The sequence below is a fragment of the Leptinotarsa decemlineata genome, unplaced genomic scaffold (genome assembly GCF_025532065.1).
Source record: "Leptinotarsa decemlineata unplaced genomic scaffold, Ldec_3_MD MMD2_tig00026314_RagTag_RagTag, whole genome shotgun sequence".
Classification (NCBI taxonomy): Eukaryota; Metazoa; Arthropoda; class Insecta; order Coleoptera; family Chrysomelidae; genus Leptinotarsa; species Leptinotarsa decemlineata.
This window is the reverse complement of record NW_027412684.1, coordinates 18,173,257-18,196,239: the sequence shown is the minus strand read 5'-3', so window position 1 is coordinate 18,196,239 and position 22,983 is coordinate 18,173,257. Positions and strand designations below refer to the sequence as shown.

Below are 22,983 nucleotides of genomic sequence, written 5' to 3'. Positions count from 1 at the left end.
CTGAGCAGAATGTTGCGACGGAGCAGAAATAGCTGTTTAGAAGATCCGTATTCAAGGATGTATCTGTTGTGTTTGTAAACATATTTTTTCCTCAGAGTTCATTGGTTATTGACCAGCTCTCCTTAGCTTTGTTGTCAGCTTCCGTGATTCTGTTACTATAGTACAAGTTTTTTGCAGCCCTGATTACCTTTCTATAGACTTTCCTATAACTATTGAAGTAACAGTCAAAAAATAAACTATTAACAAACTTTCTGATTTGATGAAGAGATCTTACATTTTTTGAAGAAGTTCGTCAGTCAGGAGGGTTCTTACATTCGTTTGAAAAACTTATCACCTATTAATATGTTCTTTTCGAACGGATTCAGATATTAATTTTAATGCTGAAACTTCATTTTAAAATCAACTCATTAAATTCTAACACATAGATGCTAGATGAATATTAACAATACTCACCTCACTCTCGTAACCAAAAACAAAATCTTACTTACCCAAAGGAGACGCCTGGGAATGTGCTTGAAGGGGACTAGGCCTTCTCGGAACGACAACACCGCAGTCCGGCCCATTGGAACCGTTGTAATCAGACCCGCTCTTCGGCCTTTGAAACTCCTCTGAATTCGAGGCCCCCGCTTGCTGTTGTTGCTGGTAGTGCCTGTAGTTGTGTTGGAACTGCGGCGGCCTCTTGCCTGAAGAATTGCTGCCCGAGTAATTCAGCCTACCGGGGGCATCCATGATGGAAAAACTAATGGGCGACGATTGGCTCTGCTGCTGCTGCTGATTGTCTTCGTTGGCAGCTCGTTGCCTCTCCTGCTGGCTGCTGAGCTCTGAGTAGATCTTCGTCTGCGCCTTAGTCTGGATCTGCTGCGAGGGTGCTTGTTGCTGCTGCTGCTTGCCGGAGGTCGAGGCAAAAGACTTTTCGATAGAGCCCCGCGAGGGGTTTGGAGAGCCCAAGTAAGCGGAGCGTCCGGGCGGTTGGGGTACCCTGTACTCTTTCGAAACTGTTGTTGACGGAGAAGAGACTATGCATGATTGTTGGATGTTTGAGGAGTTGGACGATGGGAAAGTTTTGCTGCTGCTGTTGGGGCTATTCTCCGGAGGAACACTAGACGGCACCTGGTATAAATTCAAAAATATTTATACAATCCAAATAAGTGAAATTCGTTAGTACATGTGGAAGTTTTTGATCTCTTATAATAATAATTTATTTCTAAAATTACTTTTATATCATTGTTGTTATTTGTTACATTCTCGAGAAAAAAAACCTTACATTTGGATTCGTGAGACATTACTTTGCAGTACTTGCAAAGTTTAAATAATTTTATGATTTCGTATACCAGTAGCTTCTGTCAAAATATTGACAATTGGAACGTGAAGATTTACCGGTGTTAACTCTGTGATTTTTTAGGTCTTTCATTCAACAGAGATATTATATATGTTCTGTTGATTCAACATTAAGCTGGCAGAACACAAACGCAAAAAAAATTTTATCAGAATATACATCAAAAAGCTACCAAATCATACCGCTAATTTACGATGGGATATAAAGTAGGCATTTGTATTTGAAGTGTTTATCAACATTAAGATCTAATAAATTGGCATTTCGTCACCAATTTTAGAAAATTATATATTTTAAACTTTTATATGTTTATTTGGAATACAAGTCTTCTGTAAAAGATCTGGGAATGATTTTCAATGAACAAATTATGGATCTTGTTGAGAAAATTGATATTAAATCCTCAACATTGTTAGGTTTGATTATTTGCAATTATTCAGGATTCTTGATGGAAGCATTTAAAAGAGTTTATTTATCTTTAGTAGTTTCTCAGTCCTAGAAAGAATTTAAGAATTAATTTTAGATATATTGTACTTACAAAATGGAACAACAAATACTAAACCATGATAATTCCGATATTTCATATCTTGGGCTAAAACCTTTGAAGAGTAATAAAAAAATATTGAAAATAACAATGGCATGGTGTACCTCAAGAGTCTACACTGGGACATCCTTGTTCATAATTTACTACTTTTCTGGTGTAAGACAATACAACCTAAGAAATTAGTGTAAAATCAGAAGACGTGATGTCTAAAAGTGAGGAATAGTTTAAAGCCAACATACTCTGCTTAAATAAAAATAAAACTGACAACATATCTTTCAGGAAAAGAAATGAACTACCAGAAGATAAAACTGATGTAAAAGTGCTTGAATATGAAGTAGGCAAATAGTAAACTGAATTGAGTATGTGACAATGAGGAGTCCTGTCTCACTCAAGGTTCTTAAAACTGCTTACTAAAGTATGGTTCATTAACATATTGCATATGACACAATGATTTGGAGTGAGAGTTCCTCTGCACTAAATGTTTTATGTCAAAAAATACTTACAGTTTTCTATACTAGACAATTTTTTTCCAACATCATATTTCTTAGTGTGTTGGTTTTGTTTGTATGTTGTACGTAATATTCTCACAATATAAATCTACTATTACCAACTTGATGATTTTTGAACACAAAATATTGGATGTTTTGGAAAGTAAAGGGCAAATGGATACAGTGTATACGGATTTTTCAAAAGCTTTTGATCGAGTAGACCACAATATCTTATTGAAAAAATTAAACATATTTCGATTTTTTGACTCAGCTGTAACATGGCTCAGAAGTTTCTTATGTGATCGAACCCAACAAGTTAAAGTTGGAGGCGTTACATTGGTTAAAATTCAGGTGCCATCAGGGGTACCTCAGGGTTCTCACTGCGCTCCTATGTTATTCAATATCTTTATCAACGACATTGTTGAATGTTTCCATCATACTGATTTTTTGATGTTCGCAGATGATCTCAAAGTTTTCATGCCAATAAGATCACTATATGATTCAACACTAATGCAAGATGACCTAGATAGATTGGTTACATGGTGCTCTGAGAATAATTTACAGTTGAATATCGCAAAATGCTGTTTTATAAGTTTTTACAAAAGAAATAAAAAATTTGATACTTCTTATGTAATTGATGGCCATGGATTATCTTATGTTTCGTCTGTGAAGGATCTGGGTGTTTTTTTTTGATGAACAACTTCAATTTTTAGACCACTTGAACTATATTGTGGTAAAGGCGGCAAAATGTCTTGGATTTATTCTATGACATGGTAAACATCTGTCCCTTCAAGTCTTAAGGATAGTTTACTTGTCTCTGGTAGTATCAATATTAGATTATGGTTCAATGATATGGTCTCCATTTTATGACAATCACCATCTTACTCTTGAAAGAGTTCAAAACAAACTCCTAAGATTTGGTGCTCATAGAATGAGTATACCTGTTATTGACCATGATTGTAGCAACATTTTAGAAATCCTTAATCTCAATCTGTTGAGAAAAAGGGGGAAAACTTTGATCTAATTTTCATATACAAGTTACTGAATGGCTTAATTGTTGCTCCTGAAATTCTAGAAAATATTAATTTCAATGTCCCAAACAGAATTCTACGGTTCAGCGATTTGTTTCACTTACGGTTTCATTCTACAAATTATGGCTTACATAACCCTGTTGATCGTACACTTCGACTAATTAATGAAAGAAAATTGGAAGTAACTGGTATATCTCTCACCAAATTCAAAAACAATCTCTTAACTGCATGGTAGTATTATAATATGTATTTTATAATAACTTAAGTTAATGTAATGTAGTATATTACTTTATTATATAATTGTTTAATTTTATTCTCAAATGGGGGTGATCCCGTAAAATAAATATTTTTATTCAAGTGGCGATATGCATGCGCAAACATTTTTGGATGTTACGGAAATTTGTGTAAGATTCTATACCGCATATATCTTTCTATTGAAATAAAAAATATCTCTCTTTTTCTTTCTCATTTATGTATAGACCTCATGAATGAATATTTGCTAACATTATAAAGAATATCTCGACATACCTGATAGAAAGTGGTGGAGTTGGCCTTGGTAGATGATGCTGCGGTCGAGACTTGGGGGCTCTGCGCCCTACTTGCAGAGGCCGTCTTCTGCGCATTGAGGTGGTTATTGAGGTTCTGCGCGGCGGCGAAGTGAGCGTTGAAGTTTTCATAGTTCTTGCTCGACGTTGCAGACGCTGCTACGACACTCTCGTGCGGCAGAATGCCGAACGGGCTGTTCTGCTGCCAAGCGGCGTTCGCGGCGCCTTGCTCAAAGAACGCCTGCTGCGGATGGAACTCGCCGCCTTCGGAAGACGACTGCTTACCACTGCCGCCACCTGCAGCGGCCTGCGCGAGTGCCTGCGCGCGCTGCTGCGTGACCTGCTCAAATTCAAGACAAATTTACATTTGTGTAACCTGTAGTTTTATTTCTTTCATAAGTTTTCTCAGTTTGAAGCTATACCACAAGGAAAATTAGAGGTCTCAAATCTCTCAACTGATACATATAAGTCAATGGCAGTGAAAAATCACTTGTTATGAATTTTTAACAGCTTCTTAGTGTTTGAATTAATTACCTGAGTGACATAGTGCGCGGCCGGTTTGGCGCCGCCCCCGACGGCTGTGGCGGCATGGTGGAAGAGCGGCGTGAAGACGGACTCATATCCGACGGGCGGCGGGGAGAGAAAGCCGCCCGGGAGCAGCTGGGCGGTTGTGGTGGGCGGCGCTCCGGGGGCCGTGGTCGTCGCCGCGGCGGCTAGGTGGTGGTGCAGCTCGCTGCCGCCTCCCGATCCCGCCGCCTGCACGCTCGCCAGCCGGTTATACGAAGCGTACCATGGCCCGGGATCCATCGCTCCACAGAAGGGGGGTCACTTCAAGTCGCGTTGCCATCCCATCTACAAAAGAAAAAACAAAGATTCATTTATTTGCTACTCGAGATAAGAACTATTGGAGAATTGCTGAAATCTGGGTATTCCACAGGGGTCGGTATTGAGACCATTATTGTTCATCATGACACATAAATCAGTATGCTGATGAATTCTCGGTGGTTTTTAGTTCCAAGGCTCATGTACTTTTACACCAACACCACCAACACAAACACCAAACCAATACTTTTCCTTCAATAATTTAATTTCTGCAAATTATAAGAAACGCACCATGATACACGAATGAGCAAATAACGTTAAAAACTTTATAGAAGCGATTATTTCCAGGCATCACTAGAAAAGTCATCGATGACTTTGTTAGCACTATTTCAAAATATTGTTATGCTCTTGGAATATCTATTGTCTCAAAATATATCTAATGATGTTGCAAATCTTGTGAAAATCTTCGGTTTACCTATTAAAACTAGCCGCAAACAATATTTAATACAGAAAAAAATACTGTGCCCTATCTATTTTTATAAGAAAGCACCGTATTTGCATCTGAAAATAAATAATTATTCACTACCTACCAAAAGCACGCGAAACCAGAAATAGTTGGTCCTTTGACCAGACTATTACGGAGCAATGCCTGTCAAAGTTAAAACTGAATTGGAAGAATTTATGCAAAACGCGAAACATCTGCGACACTACCAATGTGAGATATGTTGCATAAATGTGTCGGATACAATTCAATATCCAGCGTGGTATTAGCCGAGGAAGTAGTTTTTTCCAGAACCTACGATGTAGGTAGTTGGGAAAGATGCATAATTCACGGTTTATAGTTTCAATACAACAAGTCAAAACTTCCACGTTTCTTTTCATAAGTTTGACATCTGTGTTAAGTCTTGGAAACACTTAGGTTTGAGAATTTACAACAAATAACCTATTGAAAATAAGTACAATTCAACTGTCATAAGGTTCAAAAGTGCTTTAATAGACAATAATAAAAAAAATCTGTTCAAAATCTGTTTTTCCGTCAACCAGCTGTCATACCCCTACGAACGACAACCCTCAGAAGTCCAGCGAGCTAAGGATTAACGAGGTCTTACCTTTTAACGTGTGATTCCTAACACAGAATAATATGTATCGATTGAATAAATATTTCTCTCTAAAAATTGTGTTATCTTATATTATTGTTTTAATTTCTAGTTGTTCTTGTTAATTTATTGTTTTTTTTTTATTATTATTATATGAATGTATCACTGTTTGTATATGCTATTCGTTATATTCCATTGTACTCATACTTAGTCATAGCTGTAAACTTAATTATATTTGTCTTGTAATTGGGATTACTCCTGTTAGACAATAAACTTTTTTTTCAATTTTCTATGTATGCCTAATTCATAATTGGGCAATATTGTGATTTTCTAGTTGCTCCTGGAAATAAAGATTATCATTATATTCAAAAAGTTTAAAATATGTCAGTCAAATCATCAGTCTGATCTAGATAACTTTCACAAGTGATGTAACTTTATACTTATTACATTTAGAACATACAAATGTCTGTATCACTTTCTCATATAAATTAAAAGATCTATGGATTATTTTTTATTCAAAAATGTCTTTCAAGTTCCGTATAACGGAAACTTCATCTCAAGCCGGTGAAATGTTAGGCTTCACACTTTGCTCAGCTTAGCAATGGTCGAAATAAAAAAATTTGTGGGATCTCAAAATCAGCAAACTATACAATTTTCAAAACAGAACTTGATAAAGATTTCCATAATCCTTTTTAAAATATAAAGTAATTTCTAACTATTATTCATTCCTAGGCCTAAAATCTATCAATAATCTTATATTGATGAATTAAATTAGGCAGCACAGGAGTTTTATTTACGAATAACATACAAATATTACCTGCTGAATGGAAACAAGGTGACATTTTATAACAAGAACTTATTTCAGCCAACTTGAAGAGATTATAAATAATGATTTAACAGATTATGCAAATACTAAAAAAACTGTATGGTTTGAGAAACTGATCATATACTTTGTTCTTAGAAAAAGCTATGAAAACAGAAAAAATTACAGAACAAAAAATGAAACCAAGCCAACTGAAGAAATGGACTTGAATTTATGGGTAGCAGTAAGATTTAAAGTGGCATAAAATATTTCAAAATTCATCAATCGATCACGAACTCGGATCTGAAACAATGGATAACCCCAATAAACTGAATGAAAAAACTAAAACAGGATCATGATAGAAGGGCAAAGAAACCACTTGATTCTTTCATTAGTAATTCAAACCAGACAATAATTGAGCTGCATAGAAACAAAAAAAATAAAAAAAGTGGAATTTCAAAACATGAGTTCACCGCTGAATTATACCATATCACAAATAGGTACTTGTGATGCACTTTTGAGGAAGATCTTCCTCTTGAAGATGATCACTCGGTGATTGAAACACGTTTCGAGGTGCTAAAATAATGGTTTGGTGTTGGGAAAAAACTCCAGTAATATTCATCACAATAGGTGTTGAATATTCTGTCAATGTAAATCTTAGGTAGGTCATTAAAATACTTATAACAGTGACAGCCTACCTCCAATCAAATTCTAAATAAAAACGAGTTCTGAAATTTTCATACATCAATGAAATTCAATAAAAAACTACGAGTCCTAGAACCATTCCCTGTGATACACAAACGAAAAGAATAGATAAGGATGGATGTGTCATTTCAGTTGATTCGTGTATTATTCAAATATTAGCCTTAATTTCATATCTTTTTGACTTACATTACGCTTATAATTTCACAATAAAGCTTATGAATAAACATCTGTCTTCGGTCAGGTACTTAAAAGTAGATGGCACTGTCCCACAGTATTTGAAAAATTCTCAATGACTTTTTGGGTGAATGCTTTGGAGATTTTATTGAACTACTGAAGCTTCACATACAACAGTTATTTTCCATTGAAAGGGGTATGTTTTTCAAGCAGAGATTAGTTTTTTGTAAAGGGTTTGGTTTTCTACGTGTCCATCTTTATAAAAAAACGTAGGAATCTTCCAAAGAAAGGGAGAAAGCAATAGATTTCAAAAATAAACTCTTGACAAAGATGCGTAGCTCATGCAAAGAAGTAACTTTCAGACAGAAACTGGAAGAAAATCGCTTCTAGAAACAACTACTTCTATAAGAACATTGAATTTTGATTCCAATGACACCGATATTAAATATGTCTTAGGTTATGTATGCATATGCACGAATGTTTACCTCGATTTCTTTGAATGGCTATGTGAATCTTTAAAAATCTATAGAACTATCTACAACTATCAACGTTCATCCTCTAATATATGTTTGTCAGAGTGTTTATGTTGGAAACAAACTTCATTTCAATATGAATATTGGAATGAAAAAATCTATACTACGATAAGTAAACATGTTTGATTTTCTATTAGCCTTCTGGAATGAAATAAAAATATTTCACAAGTAATATTACATCTTTGGGTCCTGAATCTCAAGAAATATCAAGTTTCATTTGTATTATTTACATAGGTAACGTCTATTCTCTCAGTTGGGTGTCCAAATACTCCTGTAACTGCAGCTCAATATTGTCAGACCATTTTTACATGAGAGTGAAGTGAGGATCAAAGTGTCATTTTTGATTGACGAGTTAATATATGCAGCTAAACATGCTCAAATCATTTGAAAATACCTCTGTATAGCACCCCCTCTGCTTTATAATTCAAAATGAGTTTGTTCTATATTTTTATCATTTATCACAGGGGTTTTGTACGAAAACACTAGTTTTCACAGCATCTTTCCAATATTTCTCAATACCAATTCAAATTCTCGCAAAATTTACCACTATTCAACAGTAATAAATGCAGACAGTTCCTAAAAAACACTAATAGAAGTGGGTAAATATTTTAATCCGTTATAGGAATTGCATTTATCGGAAATTAAGCGTTATCTTTCATAATATATTTGTATATGTAACTTTACCTGTGAATAATATCTGTTACGATTCTGTCACAAACTGAGTAATAAAGATGAGATTTCTGTGTAATTCATTCAAAAGGTATTATATTTCAAATATTGGAAAACTGTAGAAACACCCCTTTTTCTAGAAATCTAATTTCTCAGTTATAATCTGTGGAATAATCATATTTCAAAGACAACTTTCAAAATGTACTCTTCTGAATATTGAAATGATTTTTGACATATGTAGAATAAACCATGGAAATCTGAATATACAGCTGTCATGATTTTTTAAATATAGAAGAATTGATAGCACCATTCTTTGATTTCTTCAGAATTGTCATTACAATATTTATTTATAAAAAACACATATAACTACAGTAAAAACGTTGGAAAACAAAGTGCTAATACAAAAAAACAGGTCATTCTGAATTTCAACAATGGAAATTCACAGATAAGTACACAAAAATTAAACAATGCATTAAATAAATGTTATCACACTACAATTTTACATAATAAAAGAGTATAACAGAGCAACTCAATTTTCACTCAACATGAAAAATGGTGTCAAAATCTGGAGCAATATTTACCAACACTGAGGATTACATATCCATAAGTTTCAATCCAAACAGCCACATACTCAAATCAAAACCTAATGATGCCTACACAAGTCATGGTCTACTTAGTATGGGTTTTCCAAAAACCTCAGAAGACCATGAGAGTTGATTATTGATCAGTGCAATGTTTTGTGTTTTTATTTTTGGCCACATCTATTTCAGACATTCACAAAGGTTCAAATTGTGGGTTTGGCAAGCTGAAAACCGTAATTATGTAATGAATTTTCTCAACCATCCTCCTATATGAATTCCATCTTCCAGCATTGTCCAAAACCAGAATAACCTTGAACTATTGTTTAGTCCAAATCCTAAAAAAACTCAAATAACCCGGCGTGTACTGGAAGTTTTGGACGGCCCAGTTCTTTCGTGAGGTTCGCATGCTTTAATCGCTTTGAAATAAGCAGAAGCAGACTAATCTTGACCTCTGACATGAAAATCAACAAAATCAACGCTAAACCTTCGAGCCGTGCTTTCAGAGAAAATGACGCAAACCACAAAAATTACCAATTATGCATTAACTACGTTTACTCCATGAGTGAAAAATACTTACTTCTCATTTGAAAAATCGGGTTTCGAAAGGATTATTAATATAAATCTCATAAATATGGCTACATAAGACGAGGACAACGTCTATTCATAGGTACAAAACACTCGAATTCTCAGATGCGATACTAGTTTTTTATCTCAAAACTTCACAAAATTTCGTTCAAATTTTCCGGTTTCTATTTACGATATATTTTTATCAAAATGTACGTGTTTTTTCAACATAATTCGTATTAAATTCGAAAGCACTAGCTCACCAAACTTTGGTCCGCCATTTTACAATTTTCACTAACAATGGAAAGCGCCATCTTTGGATAGATGACTTCTGGCGGTAAACTTAATTTTGAGTTTCTAATAATTTCAATTTCGAACCGTTTCAATGAAAATTAAGGGTTGAAATAGGATGAAACAGTTTCATTTTCAAAGTTTTCGATTAATTAAATCGAAAGCTGACTACGTTTATTTTTCATTAAAAAAGTAACCGGTGTATAAGCAAAATAATTTCAAAAGCCCATCCTGGTTTCAAGACATTCAATAAAAACTAATAGATAATATTTCGAATAATTCAGAGAAACATCTGATTTCTAAATCAAAAAAGCACCGTTGTCTTATCTTTGCTAGTCGATGAAATGCCTTCAATTGTGATAAACGTGGAAAAAATGGCCAATGCGCCAAATTTATCAGAAAACATTCACTTCAAAATCACAATTCTCGAGTATCCACGCGGTTGGCAGTTTGATAAACCTGATTTGGCGACAATAAAAATGAAAAATAGAACAAATATTTTTGAAACGCATGAACAGTGCGACACCTTTTGCTGATTTAGCGAACTTCAGATAAATTCATGCGGTATTGATACCTGGAAATGATTTATTGACTTACAATGACATTCTTAGAATACATTACCATAGACGCTACCACAAGCATAAGTTGATTTGGAGGGTAATTATCATAATTACGGCCGACAATAAAATTCTTAGAGTACCACGGAGTGGGCGGCATCTAGATTTGATAATTCGAATGTCAAACTCTAGGAAAACAAAGGAACCCTATTCACAAGCATTTAAATTTTAATTATCGCATCTACCATTCTATCATAATATTTTTCGACAGAAATGTAAAGACAATTTTTCATACAAAAAGTATTGTTCAATGTACTACTGTGATAATTATGTTATCGGAAAATATTTCCCCAAGACCTGAATGTAGCAAAGAAATAGAAAATTAGTTGTGGCCGTATTTTACGTATAGTATTGTGCCTGGGTTACCTACAAACAGCTATTTATTTGCATAAAACATTCAGCCTTCCGTCCTTGTGCTAATTTCACTGCCTGACAAAAAAGTTCATATTTTATAAAAGTATGGTGCATTATGTCTCCCATTGTGACAATTTTCTTGAAGTCCACAATTTTTTCATTAGCTAATTCAATTTTCAGATTTTTTTTTCTACTTCATGTTTTTCCATGATGAGGAAATTTTCTGCTTCTATGTCCCGGAATTGTGTATCCAATATATGGAATATTTTTATTTTACATGTGATCTCTTTTACTTGAATTGCACAATTTTGACTTTTTGATTTCGACATGAAACTCTTCTTCTCTCTGGTTTTTGTGCTTGGTGACTTGAAGATTTCAGCAATTTTGAGGCGTTGCCACGTGTATTTTGGGCTTTAGAAAGCTTGGATTTTGGGCATTGATCAATCATAAAATTTTTGTGTTTGTAGTGAACACTTCGACAAATATAATTTTACTCCAAGTACATGAAATACTTTGTATATATGTATGTGTAAGTGTTAAATAATATCTAAGATAATTCATTTTGAAAAATTCATGAAGTTCTTCATTACTGATTATTGGACGCTTTTCGTAATGATAGTCCATAAAAATCAAACTTAGATGCTCTAGAATACATCACATCATTCATCCACACTATTCTTTAGAAATACCAAAGGTAATTCTACTTCGTGAGAAGATAATTTCATCAAAACATTTTTTAGGCAAAGAGCCAAAGCTTTGCACTTTTTTCCACAGCAAAGATCAGCTGGATTGATCTTCCAGATGATGCATTATTTCCGTCAACACTAGTCCCGCAACAGAGAATTTGGGAAAATTAACCAAATGGCATTTTGACATTTTCTTTGTGTTCCTTGAATTTTGCAACGCTACCTTGCGGCAAAAATTTCGAATTAAGATATAAAAAAAATACATTTGATATGAAACAAGTCGAAAATAAGAACTGTTCCCAAACATTAGAACTGCAATACTCTGTTCGACGCGATTCACCAACTAATTTGACGTCTTCAGGAGATGAAGTAAACTAGTGCTTGTTTCGGAAAAATATTATACACTCAATTGTTCAGTACTGTTTGGAATACCACTGTTCAATACTTTCAGCTTTCAAAAATTTAGTTATAGTGAAATTTCTTTTAAATATTGCTAATAGTTATATGATTTATTTCAATCATTGCTACCAAACATTATTGAAATTTTTATATTGAAAAATTAGATTCCACGAGAACTTCAATGATTTCCGAATAAAAAAGAATAGTCACATTCCCAAGTAATATCAGAAAAAACTATTACTATTAAAAAAGTATCCGCCAATAATTTGAATATAGCGCCAAATTTTGTATTGAGAACTTCCGTTTAAAAAAGCCAATGAACATGAAAGGAATGGCGGTTTCCGGTCGATGAAGTTTTCGGCTTTTTAATGTAGTAATCCATTGTGCTGTCAACAGTTTTCTCACTCTGAAAGTGTTCAATTTTTCAAAAAAGTGTTTGGTAACTTCTTGGTTTTTCCTTATCATCTGGGAGAATAATTTTAGTCTATATTTTACTTTAACGGTGATAAAATGCCCTCAGCGGCTAGTGTCAAGATTGACAAGCAAATTAGTCCAGAAAATGCTCTGGCAGATTCTACTCAAAATTTGACTCCTGTTAGGCAAGCTATAACTGTAATAGAACATAAAATTAGGAATTTGGAAAAACGGAAGGTGAGTTGTCTTGCAATGGACGATTGGGATCATTATGGTTTTCAAAAAGTATATTTTACGTCTTAGACATGTCCTGATTTTCTGCACAAATATTTGTTTTTACAAATTCCTTGGAATTGTTCGGCAATGTTTGGAAAATTTCGGTATGATAGATCTATATTGCGAATATATATAGTCCCATGTGAAAAAACTAAGTTCTTGAAGTACTTTTTACATTCACTGGCTCTAATATAGGCATTACTTTTGAATAAAAGTTGACACCTGCTTCAAAAGAGACTGTAGCAATTGGGGTTCTGCAACAACTTGTGAATAACTAATGAGAAATAAGCGCAGCTACTCTTTTATTCTGTATAATGATTTTTTACTCCAATGATGTTTCATGCACCAGTCTTGAGTTGCAAATCATGAATAATAAGTAGTTGGATTATTGAATCTTATCGACAAAGCATGTAAAAAACAAAGTGAAGAAGTTTTTTGTCAGTTGAATAAATCAGTGAATTGAATTGGACAAATACATATTCGAAATGATAAAGAAACTAGTTATAAAATGATGAGGGAACATTTAACGATTCCAAAGAGGTCATTCTGAATTCCGACGTATTATAAAACAAACTATTATTCTATATATCTGTTGGACTTATCCTTTTCTATAAACTTGTATTATGTTATTTTTCATGAATTATTAGATGATAATACATTCAAAATGCCATTATTTGAATTAAGTGATTCTTCAATTTTCATAATTTCTTTGAATAAAAAAATCCTTTTTCGTTCTGCAGTTTTTCCCATAGCATAAAGTATGCTGTAGGAAGCTATATATTCAAAAATACTCTTGAGAAAACTTTGTTGATGATAATGTCAGTGATGCATTTGTTATTTAAACTGCAGATAATTGTTTTTATTTCTTTCGTAGTAAGCATTTTGTATTCAGATAATTTGCTTTTGATTACATTGAGATCATTACATGACCAAGGCATTGAATAAGAAAATGTTGGCCAGATATCTGTAATATTTTCTATGGAAAAATTATTGAACATTTCAGCTATATCTAAATTCAAAACTACATAAGAACTTTCACATATTTATAGGGAATATTTGAAATTTTAATTGATTATCGCTAATCGATAAATTATTAAGAATAATATTAGTATTTATTGCCCAACAGATTGTGCTGTTGACTAATGAAATATAAAGGAAAAGAAAAAGAATGTTACTAAAAAATAAATAACTATAAGTAGATTGAAAGAATAAAAAGTAAAATATTACAGATCTCCCATTATTGATCAAATTGCTTTAAACTATCCCAGAGTAAATCACAAGAGCTACAAATTGTTAATGTTTGTACATGTGGTCATTGTCATGTGTGATTAATAAAACATAGTTCAATATGTTTTTGGGTTTATATTGAAACCTTGTTGGAACTCGATACCGACAAAATAGAATGATTAACCATCTTTTCTTTGGATAGCTCGAGTTCACTGGAAAGGACACGAACTACATAACATCTAGACTAGATGATAGTTTGCTTTTAAGAGCCTCAATATTATTATCAAAATTCCGTCTGCTATCAATGTGCAACCCCAGGAATTTCATGTGACATTTATTCTCAATTGACTCTTCTCCTAGTGGAATATTTTCAATCTGCCGTCTGAAAGAAACAACATTGGTCTTTGAGACATTGATAAAAAAAAAGCTTATTTGAGTTACTTCATTTTCTAATTAGGTTTACATTAAGAATTGATTTATTTAAGCACTCTCAATCTGAACTATGCCACATTATGGTGGGGTACAGTATGAAATGTTCAGATATTTTGACATTTGGCAAATCATTGATATACACCAAAGAAAGGCTCAGTATTGAGCCTTGAGGTACGCAGGTCTTCATGTACTCTTTTTCAGAGAGTATTGTTTTCACTTTATAGCTTCGACCTGATAGGTAGGAATTACACCATTCAAGGACAACTTCTCTAATTCCGTAGTGCTAAACGTTTCTGTAACAGTATTTCATGATTTACACAGACGAATGCCTTTGATAAATGACATCTCATCATTATTAAATTTAATGTATATTTTTTTAGGAATAAAAAAATGGCATCATTGTTATTTTTGCTGTCTTGAAAGCTAAACTGATTGCATTTCCATTATTTATTTTCATCATTTATTTTCAGTCAAAATTAGAATCTTACAAGGAGTTGCAAAATGCCGGAAAAGAACTGAACGCTGACCAAAAGACTGCAGTGGCGAAATTTAACGAAGTGATAAGTACATTAGATTTCGCAAGAGATTTATCTAAACAGTTCCTAAGTATAGCGGTGGCTTCCGAAAAGGAGGCCAAGAAATTGGCGAAAAAAGAAGCTGCCGCCAAGTACCAAGCAGAACTCGCAAGGCTAAGAGAAATTCTATTAGTTCAGGATGCTCTGAACCAAATGGGAAACGAAAATGTACGTGAAGACTTTTTGAATGGAAGGAATGGGGCTGCCCAACTTTGCGAGACTGATTTGAAGTGAGTAACGTCTACATTTTTTATCTACATTAAATATAAATATTTCAAATTGTTACTCTGAACAAGAAAACAATGTTTCTTATAGACTACTTGATGATCTTTATCCTGCTGTTACCCCAAAACACGAAGCTGGTAATCCTACGGCTTTCACGAACGAAGTGCAGGCTGCCGCTGAACATTTGTTAGCAGCCGTCGATGGAAAACCCAAAGAGGTGTTTGGTGGAACTTACACTCAAATCAAAGAAATTCTAGGGAAGATCCACGAGAGTGGATATTTCGATCAGGCTCAAGTGAGTTTTTTTATTTAAACAGTTAGGCTTTTGTACAATATCACACAGACACAAACTAATTCTTTGGCTAGTGTCTTAATGGACATTCTAGTGTGTTGGATAGTTTATCTATTTATTTATTTATAATAATAATAATGATAAATATCTTTATTTCTGAAGAATAATCGCAAAAAGATACAAAAACAGAAATAACATTAACAGTAACAGTACAACATTTGTTTGATACTGATGGGGAGTTTGCTGAACATGTTCATGCTTTGATAGAAAGGGCTCCTTTCAGTAACAGTTAGTCTATGTTTTGGGTATACATAGTCAAAATTTCTAGTGTTATATACATTTAGTGGTGGACTATTTTCAAAAAGATGTTTGTTTCTAAAAAGCAATGATAACTATTGTCCCGCAGGTGTTTGAAACGTTTGAAGAGGCCGAACCAGTTGAGGTAGAACCTGAGCCGGTTCCCGCCGAGCCTCTCCTCAACAACCACGAGGCGCTGCCCCCACCGCCCCCGGTACCGGAAGAGTTGCAGCTCGCCTCCTCCCCTCCAACGCACGTCCTTCCGCTCGTCGAGACTCTGACGATAGAACCGCAGCGGCCAACAATGCTCGAGCAGCCGCCAATCGAGCCGCAGCAGCAGACCCCCATGGAAGCCTCTCTGCCGCCTCCGCCCGAACCGATTTACTACCAACCGATGCCCCAGCAGCCGCCCCAACCGCAAGTGCAGCCGCCCAGGCCCATCACCGAGATGCTCGGAGCTGGAAACTTTTTCTTCTTGCAGGTGAGAACAATTGAAAAATGCTTCATGGTTTAAGCAGATTGACAATTTTTAAAGAATTTTATGTTGTCACTGTGAAAATGAAGTATTATTCTTATACATCAAAAACAACAGACGGCAAATAATTGAATCCTGTGGCACATCGAATTGTATTTTCTATCAAAAGTACTACCATTAAACTTATCATCTGTATAATATGTGTTTATATAAATATTTCACTACATTATAAGTTCCAACAAGCCAAATTCTATTATTTTCACAGGATTCGGAAATCGACCCACCTCCAGAACAAATACCTAGTCAGACGTTCACAAACCAAACCTTCGGCCCCCCTCATCCAGTACCGATGCCTCAGCACTTCGCACCGATGCCCAACAATCTGGCTAACCATCAGGTGGCGCAATTACCTCCGATGGGAAACAACGGCCTCGACGACAACCTCATCCAGCCCGAAGACCCGATTCAGCACGTCAAAGACACAGCCAACAGAGTCCCAGCCAGGAATGCCAGCAACAACAATCCGTCGTTCTACCAGAACAATGGCTACAACAGGCCGAGACAACAACAGCAACAGAACCGCAACGGAGCCCCCCGACCTGCAAACAACAGGCATACATAGAACTCTAGACGGAAAATGGCAAAGATATCAAGTTCTCATAATGTAACGATTGATTTTTATTTAATTCATAAGTCTAAGTATTCGAGGCTTCGTTATTCGGGGTGACAAACGATTTGGTTCGACGGATCTACGTCCTAAGCCTGTTTTAGTCAGTTGTAAGCGATTTCGCTATAACAGTATCAAAGGGGGATGCCTCATGCTCTTGTCTGCAGCAACGCGGTTTTGATTAGACACATTGTCAACTTGGGACCTGCCCAACCTGCCTAATTTTTACAATTGTAATGAAAATTTGCATAATTGATATTGGGTTCAGGTCAAGGATCTTTTTTTTTTATTGCTAACTCATAGTAGTGAAAAGTGAGGAAAAGTATATGGATTATAACATCGTACGACTTTAAACCTCGGAAGGTCAAACATACTATATGTTGAAAAAAACATACAAGATATTCTGTCATGTTTTTCTCTGGAAAACTTGAAGGTCACCTTGAATTTGATCTTGGTACATGGCCTTGAAAATTATTGGAAAGTCAAAGTCAGTTGTTGAATGGAAACTCCAAGAAAGCGTAGTTAGTTTCTGTTTCTGCCAAGAGGCCCACCATCACTTTATCATTCAAGGTTATGCAGAAATGATTTTTGTGTTTCCTGTTCAAAACGAAAACCTTCGAAAAAATTTCAAGGTCAAATCTAAGGTCGCCATCAAGTAGAGAAGAGAAGAACATGAATATCTTGTAAGTTATCTTTTTCTTGTGGTTTAGCATGTTTGACCTTCAAATAACCTTCAGAGGTCAATTTTGAAGTTACTCAGTCTTAAAAGCAGTGGAAAAATTTCCTGCTCTTCTCACTTTTGTGATGAAAAATTTTGGTTCCCATTTGAAATACTGGCCTTGACCTTGAAATAATTTGTAAGGTCACAAGCTCATCATCGAATAGCCAATAAAAAAACTGAACCAATGATAGTTGGGCTTTCTTGTACGGCTCAAAATTTTCAAGTGATTGAGCTGTTCTGGGTCTGTGTTTCTTGGTGTCGTTCAGCGCAGTTGCTGTCAGTTGATGAGAGTACGTTGCCTTACGCCAATCATTAATTTATTTGTACGAGAATAATGGAAATATTTATCTGCTTAGCTTTGCAAGAAAACTGAAAATTACAAATGACCTTTTCGGATGATTGACCCCTTGAAATTGACGTTTTCGTGACGATCTGTCCATTCGGAGTTACTGTTTTCTTTGTATGATGGACAACTTTTCTTTTTTCTTTTTCGTTTATGAGCGGTTTTCCGTATGGGGTATTTTTTTACATTTTTTTTTCTCAGTGAATGTATAATAGACACATTGAATTCAAATGAAATTGAATACTTCATAGTTGATTCCTTAGTATAATTTTAATTATATTTGGATTAAAAAAACTGAAGAATATTTGTTTGTTTCATTTCACTGTTTCTGCTGTTCCGGAAGGAATTGAAATGTACAATATTTATTTTTAGTAGTGTTCAACAGAATGTAATTTCCGTTTTTTGTGTTTGCTAATTTACATTTGATTTCTATTTGTCTTTGCAGTTGAAATCAAGTAGTTTTCATAAAAGAGCTCTAAAACAACGCATTTTAAACTTATCGTCTCAACCTTTTTCTTTAAAAAATTATTTAAATACTTTAAAATGAGGAATGAAATAATGCATTCAACATTTAAAGGTATTCGTTTCTATTTCACCATTTGGCAACATCGGTTATAGCTAATAAAGGACAATGAATCTGTTACCTGTATGAGACAAAGATGACATATTTCAGAGGCGTGTTGTTCTGTTTACTTATGTTTCGAGTTCTGAGACATTCTGTGACATGACATTTTGTGCACCTAACCTATCTTCCTCTATATAAATGAATAACAAAACAACTGTTGTTGTATGTGGCTTGTGGAGGTGGTATTGAACTATAATTTATACATTTGAAACATCAATTTGAATACTTTTCGAAGTGAATTTGAAAAACTCAACTTTATTTTGTTCAAACTTGCCTTTGCTGTAATAACCCAAATTGAGGAACATTCCCCATTAGTAAATTCAAACAGAAAAGTGAAATTGTTGAATTTATAAATGAATTGAGGTAGAAAGTACAGGCAGAAAACCTTTTTTCATGCCAAGAAGGGTAGTGGAGAAAAAATTAAACAAAAGAAAATTGTCCGTGGAAAATAAAATGGTACGAATTATACAAACTCATTAAAAAATGGGAATTTCTAAAACATGAATCATAATGTACTCTGTTGAAAAAAAATTGGTGAATTTTCATTTCTCTCGAAAAATATTCATCATCTTTTACTTGTGCCAGCGGTTTTTCCAATCCCGCACTTTTTGGTATGTCCTCGAGCTTTCTTAATGATTTGGAAGCCCATAAATCTTCTTGCCATCCAGTTGTTCAATCTTTGTTTGGCAAAGCCTAAAGCGACCTGAAGTGGTACTAAACGTTTCATTTGCAACTTCGGAATACATCATCAGTGCATTGCTTGCGGGGACGAAGGTTATATTCTGAAGTCTCAGCAACTAAGGACTGGTGGTGCGAGCTACACATAGATCTAGAGGGCGACCTGCCCTAGACAATAAAACACCAAGTTAAAATATGAATGTCTGAAAGATATATATATTACTCTTTACAAAATTATAATTAGACCATAAAGACAACGAAAAATATAAAGAAAAATATCAGAACGGCAAAAATTTTAATCATCAACCAACGATTCGATGAGACTGAGTTGAAATATTTCACGATTTGCGCATGGGCTGCTTCGATGTTCATTTCAGATTGCTCAATGTTGGTGTCTATCCGCTCCACAATTTCCCCTTGCTCCTTGACCATGTGGGCCAACTGCTGGAAAATCCCTCCAAGTTCCACTACCGTGGACTCAATACTCTGCATTGTTTCCGCCCGATCTTGCAGGTAGGTGTCGGTCTGATCATACATCAACGCTGCCTGCATTTGGTTCTGTTTTGGTATCAGGGCCGTACTCTCCAGATCTATGCTCACTTGGTCTGGCTCTTGCAGAAGGATGCTCCCTGAAACGGCCATCATATTACCTTCTGGTTCAGTCATAAGACAAAAAACTTACCTTGCGTGACTGGTGATGTGTTTGTGAGAGGGAGACCTCCTTGTGAAAATTGATCCCTTCTGTTTTTTTGGTGTCTCAGGTTCTCCGTTCTGACCTCTAATATCTGCTTGAAATCCGTAGACATGCTCGCCAGTTTCGACTGTAGTGTAAGAACTACGCTGCTGGAATGGGATTGTAAGTGCTTGCCATTAGTGGTTTGTTTTTGTTTCCTGGAAACATCTTGCAGTTGAGCAATTTGTTGGTTTAAACTGCTAAGATCGCCTTTTATTATGTAAGTCAACTCCTGGATCTCTGCCGTTCTGTCATCAAATAGAGATTTTCGTTTTGCCACTGAAACGCAACTCGTTTAGAAAGTTATTGCGATCTATGTCAAACAAAATGGTATGTCATGACTTTCAAATCAACACTTTACAACTACCTAATGAATATTACTCCATTTAATCTTCCTCTTGAAGATGATTACTTGGTGAATATTATTGGAGTTTTTTCCCAACACCTCGACACGTGTTTCGATCACCAAGTGATCATCTTCAACAGGAAGATATAAAATTATATTGGACATTCTTAACTTGAATACATTGCCAGATAAAGTACACTTAGTTCTTGGGAGAATTCAATTAAGACCATGTTCATATAGGCAAATGTGATCTCTTTGAAAAGTGGATTTGAACTATTTCTATCACTGTTCAAAAACAGTGATAGAGAAATGAAATTTCAATTCTCCATTCGAGCGGATTAAAGTTATCCAAGTCATTCTCTTGCAAATATTAATTCCTTTGCACTTACATAAAGTCAATTTCTCGAGTTTAGAATAGGTACTCGCGATATTCCTTCCAACATTTTTGGCAATGAGCATAAACTCTGAATGGCTCTGTATCACTTTCGATTTCTTCGGGTCTCGAACAGAAACTGCTCTAGCTATATTGCGACCCTGTAAAGTCTGTATGGTATTAATGAATTCATTAGTTCTGTCTCTTGCAGTCATGACTGCTTCAGGCTCGACGTATTCTTCTATGAAATCTTCTTGCGAGTAGTAGTCAGCAGGAACATTATTGGGATACGTATTGTTCAAATGGTTCAACGTTTCGGGTTGCGAATGGGACCAAAATCTTTCGCCACTAACTACCGCGTGGGGCTCGCTGTCTGAGCCAGTTCGGCGTCTTCTAGGAAGCATTGCATTATTGAAATATGTTACCACATAATAGTTTTGATGAGGTGAAGTTCAGTTATATCACATATGTTGCCTTAAATTCTAAGTATGCATACTTTCCAATTACGGTAGATACTAGACTTTTTATTGCTGATACATTAATAAATATATTTATTTTGTATTATTACTAATTTCGATTAAACTTTTTTTTACAAGTTTTTGACACGTCTTTCAAAACAATCAACTGTCAACCTCTAGTGCCACTTGTCACGTCACTGTCTTCTTCTTTTATTTGGTAGGTATCGTCTAGGGCACAGAAGAATATATATATTTTCTCTGTGGCTAAGGCATAATCAAAATATTGTTAGAATAATGGTCGCTAAATAATGCTAAAACATTTTCTAATACATGAATGTCACTACCTACTCGTTAGCTAGTGACACGCTTTAAAGGTTTTGCGACTTGACACCGGGGTATCAATGTGCCTACTCCTTAGGTTTCGTCACTGGTCTCCGCAAGGGTCTCATCTTCCTAATCCCCATTGTGAAAGGCTCACTGATTATTTGTCTATGTATTGAATATTGAGTCATGCTCATGAGCTATTCCTTCAAGTATTCGACCCTATCAATGTGGGAATGTTTCAGAAGCGGGTCTTTTTGAAACAATATTTTTTATTCACACACGTGTTTCACTATACGATAGCTTCCTCAAGCGTGTTCATATTATTGATACACTGAATGTTTTGAGTTATCAAAGTACATCAAGGATTTTTTTTTAGTATCAAAGGGTCATAAAACCCGTTGAGGCTTTCTCAAGATATGCAATGAAATAAAGTGTTACTTGAATATGTTATGGAGTTTCATCCAGCATCGGACAATTCCATCACATACAATAATTTTTCTACGGTAAAAATAAAGTAATTATTATACTTGGTAGTTAGTTATAGCCCCTAATTATGAGCATTTATTGTTTCTTGGGACAGTAAACTGAATTGAATTATTAAAAAAAGTTTACCTTTTATAGGTTGTAGGTTGAGTGTGTTCATAGAATCTCTTTAGATGATTATATAAGCAATGTCTACAGATCAACAACTGTCTTGGGAATATAGGCATGGCTGGAGGCAAACACATGTTTTGGGCATATAGGCTTGTCTAGAGACAAACCACTGATTTTGGCATATGACTCAAGAGGTGTTTTGGACACAAACGAACCTACGAGCTCCTCTAGAGATAAAGATCCATTCCAATCATATGAATAACAACTGTTCTGGGTATAAGAGCACTTGACAAAATATTAGCAAAAAATATGGTAGGATGGTAGCCGGTCGTGGGTGGTTAGCTCCACCCACTCAATCGATTGCTGTGTGAACCGGTGGTTTGAGTTGAAGGCTCGGATGATCGATTTTCACTTTCTATCGTTCAACTCGTGTTAGGAAACACACGTTAAAACACGTTAAAATGTAAAACCTCGTGAGTTCTTAGCTCGCACAAATTTAGACTTTTGAGATTTGTCGTTTGTAGGGGGCGAAAGCTGATTAACGGATGAACAGATTTAAACAGATTATCGGTACATGTCTGAGAGGTAATACTATTCAATTTCTTTATATTACCTCTGAATTAAACACTAATCAGGAAGTATATCTAAGCTAACCAGTGAAAACACGAAAAAAAAA

General features: G+C 35.0%; 3 protein-coding genes across 5 annotated transcripts in view; 1 reads left to right on the top strand and 2 right to left on the bottom strand.

Moving 5' to 3' along the window:
• LOC111502173 (uncharacterized) overlaps nucleotides 1-10,191 on the bottom strand; it is a 29,766-nt gene extending 19,575 nt beyond the window's left edge. The window contains exons 1-4 of one of the 3 annotated variants that reach the window (XM_074181550.1): nucleotides 9,899-10,191; nucleotides 4,473-4,790; nucleotides 3,922-4,278; nucleotides 489-1,110 (exon numbers count right to left, since the gene is read on the bottom strand). In XM_074181550.1, coding sequence (XP_074037651.1) covers nucleotides 489-1,110; nucleotides 3,922-4,278; nucleotides 4,473-4,745 — 1,252 coding nt within the window. In that variant the 5' untranslated portion in view covers nucleotides 4,746-4,790; nucleotides 9,899-10,191. Of the gene's footprint in view, nucleotides 1-488; nucleotides 1,111-3,921; nucleotides 4,279-4,472; nucleotides 4,791-8,755; nucleotides 8,775-9,898 lie in introns of those variants that run through there. The other 2 variants (XM_074181552.1, XM_074181551.1) reach the window with 2 other exon arrangements.
• A 2,361-nt stretch (nucleotides 10,192-12,552) lies between these two features.
• LOC111502174 (caprin family member) lies at nucleotides 12,553-18,480 on the top strand. Its single transcript, XM_074181700.1, has 5 exons — nucleotides 12,553-12,883; nucleotides 15,052-15,386; nucleotides 15,472-15,676; nucleotides 16,080-16,451; nucleotides 16,711-18,480. Exons 1-5 carry the CDS (start codon nucleotides 12,743-12,745, stop codon nucleotides 17,065-17,067), a joined length of 1,410 nt encoding a protein of 469 aa, XP_074037801.1. The 5' UTR covers nucleotides 12,553-12,742; the 3' UTR covers nucleotides 17,068-18,480.
• A 1,187-nt stretch (nucleotides 18,481-19,667) lies between these two features.
• On the bottom strand, nucleotides 19,668-21,571 carry Syx5 (Syntaxin 5). Its single transcript, XM_023171975.2, has 3 exons — nucleotides 20,948-21,571; nucleotides 20,162-20,491; nucleotides 19,668-20,108 (listed from the first exon to the last, which is right to left on the bottom strand). The coding sequence occupies exons 1-3, from the start codon at nucleotides 21,333-21,335 to the stop codon at nucleotides 19,720-19,722; spliced, it is 1,107 nt and encodes a 368-aa protein (XP_023027743.1). The 5' UTR covers nucleotides 21,336-21,571; the 3' UTR covers nucleotides 19,668-19,719.
• Nucleotides 21,572-22,983: the final 1,412 nt, after the last annotated feature.